This window comes from Mytilus californianus, unplaced genomic scaffold, assembly GCF_021869535.1.
Source record: "Mytilus californianus isolate M0D057914Y unplaced genomic scaffold, xbMytCali1.0.p SCAF_6, whole genome shotgun sequence".
Classification (NCBI taxonomy): domain Eukaryota; kingdom Metazoa; phylum Mollusca; class Bivalvia; order Mytilida; family Mytilidae; genus Mytilus; species Mytilus californianus.
In genome coordinates, this window is record NW_026262712.1 from 71,873,945 (window position 1) to 71,887,635 (window position 13,691).

General features: G+C 32.8%; 1 protein-coding gene across 1 annotated transcript in view; it reads right to left on the bottom strand.

The window, feature by feature from the left end:
- Window positions 1-421: 421 nt before the first annotated feature.
- LOC127704595 (angiopoietin-related protein 7-like) overlaps window positions 422-13,691 on the bottom strand; it is a 49,237-nt gene continuing 35,967 nt past the window's right edge. Inside the window, exons 7-10 of the mRNA XM_052208716.1 lie at window positions 13,009-13,130; window positions 12,396-12,492; window positions 4,487-4,648; window positions 422-661 (exon numbers count right to left, since the gene is read on the bottom strand). Of these exons, the coding sequence (XP_052064676.1) occupies window positions 585-661; window positions 4,487-4,648; window positions 12,396-12,492; window positions 13,009-13,130 (458 nt within the window). The 3' untranslated portion in view covers window positions 422-584. The remainder of the gene's footprint in view (window positions 662-4,486; window positions 4,649-12,395; window positions 12,493-13,008; window positions 13,131-13,691) is intronic.

Consider the following 13,691-nt stretch of genomic DNA (forward strand, 5'->3'; position numbering starts at 1 on the left):
AAATCAATACTATGGAAAGTTGAAATAATTGCATTATTGGCAATAATGTTTGTAAAAATAATATAAAAGCGTACAATCAACTAATGATAAAAATATAGCATTGTCTATTCCAGTTGTATGTACGTATTTGTGCTGTGCTATATTGATAAAAGAAATCAGAAATAGAATAAGCAGAAACCATTTAGATGCAGATTCAATACAAATAAGTTAGATAGCAAGCAAGTCATGTTTGGAGAATAGCACTTTTATTATAATTTTGAAGAAGAACAAATTATTAGAATACAACTAACACTAAATAAGTATAACACAGTCCAGTGGGTCATTGATTATTGTAGTTTATTTCAAATAATTTCAATAGTGTAATAGTTTTAGTCTTAAATACGTCTAAAACGTCGAAATATTTTTTTTTTTGTTAGTCGTTGTTTCAATATACTAAAATCCAACTAACGTCTTCTTATCATCATTATTGATGCTTTTAACGAACCGCCTCCAAAGTCACTCCAAACAATCCCCGTTTCTCTTGTCCCGTTGTATTTCCCATTAAGGTCGGAATGATAACAGTTACGATACCACCACGCCCCTCTTTAACTTTTAGCACAACTGTTGTTGTCTCTGTTTTTAGTATAAAAAGATTGACCATTATGATAACTTAAAGAGTCTCCTAAAATAAGATAAAATAATTGTATAAGAAAAATTATGCAAAAGTAAAAATATAAATAGACGCAACAGATAACTCTTATGAATTGTAAGCATTCAAGAGAATTAAACATCACATGCAGCGGTAACACTTGTTGTTTTTATTTCTAACATAACGTAACAAATCGTTTGAACTAGCAAGACGTTCTTTCTTTTGATCATTAATCCAAACTTTCTACTCAATGAATAAATAACCTTAGGTGTAATTGGCAAAACATTTCAGAATTTGTGACAACGCTTTTTAACTTCGTACTTTATTTGGTCTGTTTAATTGTTTTTAATCGAGTGCGACCGATGGGTCTTTCGAAATTATGAGTCTGATATCTTTGATGAGTTATTTAATAATTCATAAGATCTTGCTTCAGTGACGAAAATGAGGTGAATAAGTTCAAAAATCAAAACAGTCCGAGCGGTGAGAAATTTACTGAAAACAAAGACCTCACAGAAAATCCACTGTGGTGTTGAAATAAAAAATACGATGGAACTGATAAAAATGAGGCAAAAGACATTGTCCTAACTCAATGATAAGATTATGGAACTTATTAAAGAAGACTGAAAAAGTTTACCGATACGAGTTGGACATACAAATAGGAATCACAAACATTGAAAACTACACCAGAGAAATAAGTCATTTCAGAAATCAACTTTTTGAATCCTAAAACACACATACAGAAACACCAGTGTACAAGAACTATCACGTCAGGTGAATTTGAACACAGAACAAAAATGTGTAAGCCGGTCAAACATTTAAAAAGAAGATGTGATATGATTGTCAATGAGACAACTCTCCACAAGAGACCACCGTACGGCCTTCAACAATGAGCAAAGCCCATACCGCATAGTCAGCTATAAAAGGCCCCGAAATGACAGATGTAAAACAATTCAAACGAGAAAACTAACGGCCTAATTTAGGTACAAAATAATGAACGAAAAACAAATATGTTACACATCTATATCGCAATTAAAACAAATTGACAAAACTAAACATGCCATACATGAATATCCTTCACTGACTGACGTTCAAAGATTGATTATTTGAAATCGCAACTTTACGGAGAACCTAGCTAGGGTAAAGCACAATACTAAAATAAATGGTCAAAGTTCCATAACTCCCGTAAAAATTGTCAAATCAAATTGACGATATAGCACGGTCAAGATAATATGACGAAAAATAATCCTACAAAGTATAAAAGCTATCAAGCAAACAGTTTCTTAGTATTTATATTAAGGCGGACGGAAGGAAGGCCAGACGGAGACCATAACCACATCCCAAGCAGCGCGGCGCAAGGATGACCAAATTATTCATTTATGAAATCTGAAATGAAGGATATACGAGACATGAAACACTACCGGAAGATATTGATAATGCATGTACTGATGTGAAGAATGACATATTAAAGATAAAATTAAAATTTGTCAAAGTTTGAATTTTTTTAAACTACCGGGAATTTATTTTGAAAACCAACACGAGCTCGTAGAAAACATAGACAGCGAATCTAACTTATACGTTTCTGTTGATGCAAGTCAGAAATTTTCTAAACATACGTAGCATCCGTGTACTTGAGTAAATGAACAGTTTTAACAATCGAATCGCAAAGAATCGTGTTGCACCGTTGAAAGAAAAAACTTTACTGGTTGCACTTTGTAAATACAGCTGTTTTACAAACCATGCCTCTTTTGGAGAGATATATAATATTCATAGATATGTTTTTTGTTTACGTACTGATTCCCAGATATGATCTCTATATTTCATCTCACAGAGACATAACTTGGGAATGTTACCAGTATAAATACACAAGGATAGCGGCCAAATTGAATTCTGAGGAAGACCCAAAGTGAAGGAAGGGGTAGTATAGAATTTTAGTATAAGATTAAACTCTTAAATATCGGGGCATATAAATGTTGAAAATATGCCGCACAGCCCTATGTTTTGACCTTTGAAAAAAATAGTAGTGCATAGGAACTTTCCATTCTAGGATATAATTTTTTACGAAACTTTATAGTAAAAATGGCACAGTTTCAGTCGTAAAAGGAGTTCCTATGGGAAATTGCATTGTCTATATTTACAGAAGTGTAACCTACTGAAATTAGAATATATGGCAGTAGCAATCGGTTAGCAAAAGATATAATCGAAAACATAGGAATAAAAAGAGCAGTATTTTGAAACGATAGTCAAATCGTTCTACATTGGCTTTCCTCATTGAAACCGTTAATTACGTTTGTACAAAAATGCATGTCAGTGAATTCAAAGCAATCACAGGAACTAACGAATGGAAATATGTACCTAAAAATAAAGCTGACCTACAAACACGGGAAATTACTGCATCGAAATTTGAGGACTATCATTATGGATGCATGGGCCAGCGTTTACATAAAATTTTAACAGTGACTTCATATGTTTTAAAATAGAAAAAAAATTGTAAGAGATTGTCTTTCCTACAATTATGAATACATTTTAAAACATAAGAAGTCACTCTAAAAAGTGTATGTCTTCCTCCTGTCTCCTTGATTATCCCTACGACAGGAAACCCAAGAGCCAGCTATCAAATGAGGTTATTGAGTCAACGTGTGAGTTTATTGATAACAGAAGCACAACAGAAAGCATTGTGAAAGAACGAGAAAATATTTTTTAAATCACAGACATTAAAAACAATACTGAAGGAGATTGAAACTATTTTAAACAATCGCTCGCATACCTATATATCTTAAGATATAAGAGATGCTGAACCACTACAAACATTTAACCTTTTACACGGAATGATTACTTCGACGACGTAGGTGCACAAAAGAATACTTCCGGTTTATGTGAGGTCATTTCCGGTTGACCTATTTTAAATTCATTTATCGACCAATCAAATACAAAATACCTTATGGCTTTATCATGCACAACTATGAAGTTGGAGCACAGGTCAAAATCTACAACCTCGAGCTCGATTTCAAGGAATATATATTACTGGTAAATTATTTCTTAAAACATTACCAAATTATTTTATTGCTACACAGATTTGGTTTCAAAGTTTGGTTGCACCTGTATAAAATTTTTGAAACGGGATATCACATCATAATGGATACGGTGATCTTGTATATAGAGCTCGTAAATTAATATACGATCAATGAACACTTTTCGATCCTTAAAGTAAACTTCTTCGAAAGGTTGTCAATTTAACAATGTAATAAGATCTTTGAATATTGTTTTTATCAATACTAACATTGATTTTGTTATCAATAAATTAAAACATATATACATAAGTATTGCAATAAGTTATGAACACTTACGGTCCTTCATTCTATCGATACTTATATGTTGGTTATAAGGCTTTGTATTTCCCAGACTGTTTATGAAGTCTTTACACTAAACCCATTTGATGAGTATTGATTGATATCTTAGTCTTGGAATAATTAGTGTTTATTAGTTATAATTGGCTTTGAACTAACTTTCTGAAACTGCGTGTACTCTCAGATCGGTACCTTGTGTTTTCCGTCCTTTTGTTTGTCATTTTTGTGCTTTGTGGTTGTCGTTGGTTGCTGTCCGTCATATTTGATTTTCGTTGAATGTTTTGTACTAAAACTGAGACTGTTTTTTCTCGTTTGTAGTGTGCTACATTTTGTAATGTTTGGACATTTTCTAGCTTATTTTACTGTATGGTTTTTGCTCATTGCTGAAGGCGGAACTGTGGCCTATAATTGCTTACATCTACGTCATGTGGTCTCTATTGGATAGTTGTCGCATTGACAATTATACCACATCTTCTTATTTTTATAATACTTGTGAACATTTTTAAATATTTACCTGCGTTACCGGAGTATCCCGAAACTCTAAGGTTATATAAGTTTCCAGAGCCAACCGAAAATTGTGAATAGTTTGCTTGTCGTTGATTTCCATTCCAATCTTCTAGATAAACACTAAGTTCATGTGTCCCATCTTGCGTTATACGATGAATCTTCATATTCCCTAAGAAATAAAAGCAAAAATCATTTTCGAAGTGTAGGAGTGTCTACAATGCTTTGTTATAAAAAACTTCAAGCGAATATTTATACCTTTTTGTATATTGAAAGTCCTCGCTAATAAACCTTGCACAGACAGGTTGACATATTGCAAATCTTAGTCATTTATGAGGGCCGATCTATAACATTGGAGCATAGTATAGGCGTATGATACGGTGCTTTCGGTCCGGGATTTGTTTTTTGATCGGTAATTTAGCTTTTTGTCCGACATTTTTGCTTTTTGTCCGTTACTTTCGGTCCGTTTTGCTTTTTGTCCGATAATTTTGCTTTTTGTCCGACACTTTTGCTTTTTGTCCGTTGCTTTCGGTCCGTCTTGCTTTTTGGCCGATTATTTTGCTTGAAGTCCGACACTTTTGCTTTTTGTCCGTTGTTTTCGGCCCGTTTCCTTTTTGTCTGACACTTTTGCTTTTTGTCCGATTTGCTGTTCGTCCGATGATTCTGCTTTATGTCTATTTCAAAACATGCATATTTCTTGTAGGTTCCACTTGAACTTCGAAACTCCATGACATCTTTGAAATTAAATACAAAGCTTTCTCTCAATAAATGAGTGGTACATTGAGTATCTATTTTATATACTAATCTGATCAATATGTTCCGAATTTACCCCTGGTAAAGCCAAACGTGCTTTAATCAACCGTACGCTTTGGTTAAAAATAATTCATCATAAATATTTAGACGATCGTTGTAATGAACACTGCAATTCCTCTATCTTTATATTTGAAATAAGAAAGCCACAGAAAGCGAAACATGGGGATTCAAATCCAGCGTCACTATCTTTCGTTGTAGTTTTTTCTCGTCTGCGTCGAAAGTAGTGGAAAGCTAGACTAAGGAATTGCTTTTCGGGGTTACGGTAGTTCTGCTTAAGTTAGTTTGATAGGAACTACTTGTGATAGATGATTTTTATTTGGTATAAAGTTGCATTACTATCAGTACATATCAGTTTGACGACTATTTTGAGGCCTTGCTTCCTCGGTCATGGTCCAGCCACTTTCAATCGATAAGCAATTTTTAATGTTAAGTGTTGGTATTTTCTATAAAGTTACATTAATATCAGTCCATATCAGTTTGACGACTATTTTGAGGCCCTGGACCCAAGGTCATATTACGGTTATTTTGAATTAATTTGCAATTTTCAATGTTTAGGTTTTTTCTTAAGTTAGATTGATAAGAACTACTTACATTACACAAGGATATTTTCTATAAAGTTACATTAATGTCTGTAAAACTCAGTTTGTCGACCATTTTCAGGCCTTGCCCACTAGATCATGGTCCACCGACTGAATTAGTACGCAATGTTGCTGTCCATCAGATTGTCTTTTTCTGAATTTTATATGTCAGTCAACAGTTTATTTTAAAATCATATGGAGAGAAGATCTGAATGATTCAAATTTTGTATACTAATGCCTTATATACATTGTATGTTTAAATAACATCATTTTCCATTGTGCTTGATTTCATTTTCGAGGTTTCGTTCGTGTATAGGCTGATTGTAGGGTGTACATGTCCGACCGGTAGGTTTCAACGGACCGTGATTCATTGGTCAATGTTATGTTTTAATGGTTCGCTTTTTTTTGTCTGATATTTTTTCAGCAATGGGTCAACTGCAATTAGCGTATGCAATGTTTGTTATTTCTACTCGAATATTGAACGGGGTTCATCTATCCTTGACCTCATTTTCATGTTTCATTGGTCAATTCTTATTTTTCATGTGAAATGATTGTAAAGAGTACATGCTAGTCGCAAATGGTTCGACTGAAATTTACTTCATTTTTTATGGTTTACTTTTTTTTCTTAATAAGTTAGGATGTTCGTATCTCAGATACTAAATACAATGGGTGGACAATGTTCGTTGTATTGGATGACTGCATGTAATATGCAGATGTCGGATCGGCAATATAAATTGACATTGCACTTACATCCGTCATTATTCGATCAATCTTGAATTCTCATTAAGGTAGGTTTCTCCGAAAATATAAGACATAGGCTAGATTTGATTGACATATCCGACAAGATGTGTCAATCCGACCTTGAGCTCAGTTTCATAGTTAAGTGGTCTAGATTTTGTGGTAAATCTGTTTCTCTGATAATAAAAACATTTATAAACGATAGAATACAGACTTATAACTGTATTCTACGAACTCGCGTTTTCCCCACAAAAGACTCACCAGTGACGCTCGATTCAAAATAATTCAAATATAAAACTAGAAATAATTGTTAAGATTGCCAATGAGAAAACTCTCTACAGGGACCAAAAGGAACTTCATGACACTATACGGAATTCAACGCGGAGCAAATGTCTACATCTTTTAGACTATTCAAAACGAGAAAATCAACGGCATGATTACCTTTCCAAGTGGTAAATGTCTGACTTGTAGTGTTTATTTGACCTTGACCTAATTTTAATATTGTTTAGTTTTAGAGGTAAGGTCAGTTTTTCAGATATATTATTACTTATCGGTCAAGTTTGTTAGTTGACTGATTTACTTTTAAGACTATTTTGTCGAAATTGATGCTAATTTAAACATTTCTGCTTAAAAACTTCGTTTTCTCATTTTTCCTTGTCTATCTAAAAGCTTGATATATTAAATATGGTTTTATCTTTAGAAGATGCAGAGCATCGTTGAATTTCGTTCAGATTAAGGGATTTTTGCCAAAGTTAAAGGGCTTGAAATAGATAGTCAAGGCCTTAATTAATTGATTGAGTTGTTTTAGTTGGTTACTGATGGGATTTGAATTTCGTTCTAGTTAAGTGATTTTTTACTTAGTTATGGCCCTTCAAAAATGGAACTTTGAAGATATGGAGATACAAGTACTGTAATTGAAGATTTGCATGCCTAATCTAACGATATCATTGTTGCATATTTTAGAAATGCCATTATCGTTTAATATTTGTCATTCCGTGGCTTAAACGAGCTTTTTATGCGGTACGGGGTTTACACACTGTTAAAAGCCAAGCGATAACCAGTTTGTAATGATCACAATTTTGATCCTTTGTCTATACTGGATATTCATCTCATACAAAAATGTATCACAGCCTTAAAATCAATCCATTGGCCTGGCGGGACATTTATGGTGTCTTCTGATTCGTTTTTAGTAAATTTAGAAGTAAAACACTCAGCTATACGGTATTTGCATGTATACATTTGAATACAAAACATAATAAGAAATTGAAAATTCTGAAAAAGTTAAAAGAAAAATACATCTTCCAGATGTGTAAAAACACAGTAAATGCATTAGAAAAGTGTCTCGTGTACCACTTTCAGAAGTGTATTACATTAAAGTCAAAACGTATAGTCAAACTGGTAAGAAAGAATAGTGAAAATTATATGACATTAATAAGTATACGTTTCTCGTTTTTTATATAGATTAGACCGTTGGTTTTCCCGTTTGAATGGTTTTACACTAGTAATTTTTTGGGGCCCTTTATAGCTTGCTATTCGGTGTGAGCCAAGGCTCCGTGTTGAAGACCGTACTGTGACCTATAATGGTTTACTTTTATAAATTTTGACTTGGATGGAGAGTTGTCTCATTGGCACTCATACCACATCTTCTTATATCTATTAACATACAAATCCCTCTCATTGTTTTAAATGTTATACAATTTGGAATGAATTGTACAAGTAATCAAGAGGAGATCGAAGTTGATTTTATTTTAATGACCAGATTAATATTTTAGCTACAAATTTATTCATTTAAACCTACCGGTATTATTCTTCGCGTAAAGCTGCATAAAAGAACATTAATTTGGTTAGCTTACATGTTTTACCGTGCACATGATTCTAAGTCTTAACAAGTATTAGAGTCCTTATTGCATACCGGAAGGTGTAATCTACAAGTTAGTAAAAATTAGAGTTTCCCTCTCTTATCTTCTTATGACAAGGGGTTTTAAAAAAAATATGATAACCTCTACAAAAATCTATATAAAAAACAAATTCGTACAAAATTACTATTAATTTTTTGTAGACATCATTCAATAGCAACGTAAAATATTTTTGAAATAAACCATGTTAAAATTTATATAAAAAGCCTGGCAAAAGGGAAAAACTACTAGGCTGTACCAACTGGTTTGCTGCCTTAACTAAGGGATAATAACTTACGAATGACATTGCTCAATGCAAGTTTGGATATTAATTAAATGAAAATAACGATTTCAAACTCTATTTACAAAACTAACGTACAGATGTAAGATAATTGCCTCAAAACAAACCTTCGATAACATGGCGTATTCTTAGAGGTAACAAATAACTTATATTCCATCCTGATGGGTTAAATGCACATAACATTTTGATACAGTTTATTTTATCATTATCTTGAAACAGTATTTTATATTTATTTTCAATTCTTCGCTGTATAACAATATCTAAATATTAAGTACCTAGTTAAAAGTATCCAATATCAACGTATATGGACCTACGTTGGAAAAATAAAACAACATCAGATTTGTCGGTAGAATAATCATGGAATTATAATGGGCATATGCATGACTAAGTATTTGAATGAGATGATATAATGATAACATATATATATATAAGGTACATACTCTTGAATGGTAAAAGTAAAAATCGAACTTGACCAATGTTTTATATCCCAAGACATTGCTTTCAAACGTGAAACCGTTTAGTCAAAAGGTATATAAATGCCAACCTTAAATCAAAGAAATACATTTTTAAAGATATCTAAGGGCATGACTCTTAAACGGTCAAATTCAAGAAAGAATTTGACATGTATGTTATAGTCCAAGACATTGTCTAACTTTTTAAATTCGAAAAGATGTCGTCATGCGATACCTTACACATAAAATTTAGAAACAATAGAAAATACAATTTTAAAGATTATTTTGAGGCATTTCTCTTGAATAGAAGCCGTCAAAATCAAATTTGACCTGTATTTTATGATCAAAATTTCAAATTAAAAAAGATTTGGTCAAGCGATTTTTATACTCATCTGAAAATCCTTCTACTGTGCCTCTTCGAGCCGTGTATAATTAAGCCTTTGATCGAATGAAAACTCTCAGGACTTTAAATTCGGTACCTACATATTTTTCGATTTTACTTTCAAGTGTTAAACAACAAAATAGTTAGACATATACGATATCAAAAGTACTTGTATTTATAAATAAAACTGAATTATAAAAACAATATATAAAAAGCTTGAGATCTTGATTATAAACTTATATAGTCTAATTTAGTCTAGTCTATCCTTTTCTAGTCTATAATATTCTAGTATAGTCTTGTCTTGTCTATTATATTCTAGACAGTCTATTTTGATCTATTATATTTTTCTTTTCTAGTCGATTATAGTCTAATCTAGTCTATTCATTCTAGTCTAGTCTTTTTCTTCTTATCTATTTCTTGGTGTCTTGATTATAGACATAATGCATCCCTTTTTAAACAAGATTCCTGTATAATTGATAAACTAGTCAAGGCACTGGCTACGATTACCCAAAAAGTAACAATAAGTAATAATAGCACCTGTCGGATCCATTTATACAGAGATATATATGCACGTCTATACCACATACTAAACTGTTCCACTCTGTTATATCCCTCTTCAGCCATATCTTTTTTTTCAAGAACTTCTTCTATATAACTGCACAAAATTTGCATCTTGAAACCGTTGGAGTTTCTCATTTAAATCTTGAAAAGTTATATTAACTATTCAATGGCCTCAAATATGACACCTTGCTCATTCCGAATCCATACTTAAGAATAATGAGCTATTTTAATCTACCCCCTATGGAAAAAGCGAACGTCGTATTGGTCAATAAAACTGGAAGTTTCATCATGCAATTGTTTACGTGAATTTATTTCAGATGGTTCTCAAATCAAACATTTTTTAGATCAGTGCCTGTCTGAATATATTTTGCGGGTAACAATAACTGCAGGTAGCAATAAAAAATATATTATTGTTACCTACAATTTCCGTATGAAATCGGGTCCCTGTCTGGAAATGCTTTAGGCAATTAATCACCGAAGTAACAATGATCATTTCTCATTGCTACTTGTGGCCGGTAATCGTAGCCAGTGCCTTTATAAAAATGGGAAGGGCTGTTTGCGATAGAGAATAACTCATTTGTAGAAAACAAGTGCACACAATCGATATTAAGATTAGAATATTAAGATAAAGAAAATAAGCTGTCTCGTCTCACGTATTACTCAATAACATACATTCACTCTATTTCTTTGCTCATTCGGTACACTCAATTGTACGGTCGAGTCTAACATACATTTTATACGACCGCAATTTTTGCGTTAGAATTATGGCATGGCGATGTCTGCATCGTCATTGTCGTTCGACGACATTTTGGTTTCCAGACAATAACTTGAGTATAAGTGAATGAATCTTTATGAAATTTTACCACAAGGTTCCATACATCAAAAGAAAGGTTGACAAAAATGAAGGAATGAACCATAAAAATAAGAAGATGTTGTTTAATTGCCAATGAGGCAACTTTCCACAAGAGACAAAATGGCGTTGACGTTAGCAACCATGGCTAGGTTATTGTACGTATAAAAGGCCAAAAATAACAAGTGTAACACAATTCAAAACGAATTTAATAGACAGACAAAAGACAACGATTGAATTGCAGGATCCCAACTTTTGACAGGCATATATAATACTAGTATGCATCGGGGTTAAACATATTTTCTGGCATCAAACCCTCCCCCTTACCTTTAACATTGGTGTAACGCTTCACAATTTTTTTTTAATTTCAGGGCCTGGGTGGCCGTGTGATCCAAGTAGTTCATCTACAGTAATCACTAAGGAGTCAATACTGAGGTTGTAAGTTCATGCTAATGTGCTCGACTGTAATAATTATTTACTAGGGTTGCCAGTTTTGCTGCAGAAGATCGATGGTTCTATCACTATATCACGTATTCACATTTTCAAATCGGACATAACGCGAAAATCGAAAAAAAGCAGAACGGACCGAATGCAACGGACAAAAAGCAAAAGTGTCGGACCAAAAGCAAAATAATCGGACAAAAAGCAAAAGTGTCGGACGAAAAGCAAAATTATTGGACAAAAACAAAACGGACCGAAAGCAACGGACAAAAAGTAAAAGTGTCGGACAAAAAGCACAATTATCGGACAAAAAGCAAAACCGGACAAAAAGCAAATGTCGGACAAAAAGCACCGTATCAGACGTATAAACCAGTATTTCTAAATACAAAGTCCAGAAAACTGGTGTTCAGCATCAGCATTGTATGGATTCAGTGTATATGAAAAAAAACCTTAAAGTTGTAACAACGATAATCATATCATATACTGCAAGTTTGATCCGTCTGCGAATTTTTTAATGTCGTGGATATCTAACATTTTCTTAGCTTTAAGATTGCCAACAAATTATAGGGTCCTTTTTCACGTCTTCAAGTTAATTCATTGAATATACAATTTTCTAAGATAAAGAAGGAATTTTGGATTAATGTAACAGTAAAAATTCTAAATGCCTTAATCCATAAAAAAATAGACCAGGAGGTAAACACTAATTACATGTGGCTGATTAGAAAAGTACATGTTTGCTTATTTTAAAGGATGATGATGATGGGAGTTTTTAATGACCTTGACCGGCTATACAGCCCTCGCACGGTCGGGATAGGATAACAACAAAAAGATAAACTTTAATATCTTGAATGGTTTATGTCACAAAGTCGGCTTTAAATTTTGTTTAAAACAAAACTTATGTGCTTTACCTAACCAATGTTCTTTATCTACTCTCACAAAGCCTTGTGTGTATTCCGACAACGCTCTGTAGAAGTTTACGGTGCCATCGTATCGTCTCTGTATAACCTTAAAAAAAGAACAGAGGTGTCGAATGGAACGAGGTTTGTATTTATAATAAAACTACATGTCACCTTATTCACTAATAAACAAATCTACTTTAATCTGTATTTCTGTCAGTCTTGGCTTGTTTTAGGCATACTTTTGTTGTTAGAACGTATAGGATTATGAAGGAATGCAATTCCTTTTCTGAAATCAATGTTCAATGTTATTCAGGTAAACATCAAGCACATGCATTATATCTGCTGGTGAACTGTTAGTCCCCGAGGATATTACCAGCCAAGTAGCCAGTATTTCGGTATTGTGTAATTAAAATTTGATGTAACAAAATTTTGAAAATTTTTTTGAATCAAGGAATATATCTCCCTCATGCAAAGCTCTGATTCCATGCCCGGCTTTGGCTATACTTTTTGTCCATTTAGATTTATAAATTCTTTATTTTTAATAGAAAAAAACTAGTACTGTTAATGTTATTATGTCTGGTCAAGAGACTTATAAAATAAATAACAAGTAGAAAATACTTACAGTCCATTTCTTGTTATCGCGCATGATACAATATACGTAAGTTCTTCTTGTGTTTCCTCCGGGATACACAGGATAAACACCATCAACTATAAGATTTAGATCTTCACATTCAGATGGCCGTTCTAAAAGCAGTACGTCCATAAACAGAACATTGATAGAATATACCAACAATAGATCTTCACATTCAGATACCGTTCTAAAAGCAGAACCTTCACAAACAGAACATTGACAGAATCTATATCAACAAGAGATCAGTGTTTATCTTACATTTGAATCTATTGAGAATATAGATTTTTATTTGGAAAGATTTAATGGCAAAGTCTAAATTTATTGACATGTGTAACGTATCTAGAAGGAATTGAACCCATACACATTATCCATACTGAGATTAATACAGTTTGTGTACCTATTTAGATAGGACATTAAATAAACACTGCTTAAGTCAAGTTTTAGCTTTTCAAAACCTGTTTCTTCAGAATTTTCAAATGCATACAAATGACAACCTATAAATTTCGTGCAACTGAAGCATTTTTTGGATTGACCTTCGCAAGGAACACTCAAAATCCCCCCAAAGAAAATCAAATTACTTGGGAGTCTGGAGCTATACAACAAAAAGATACAGAACAGTATAGCCAAATCTAAACATTTGTCAGTTATGAATTACAAAAAAGTATGAAGAAACC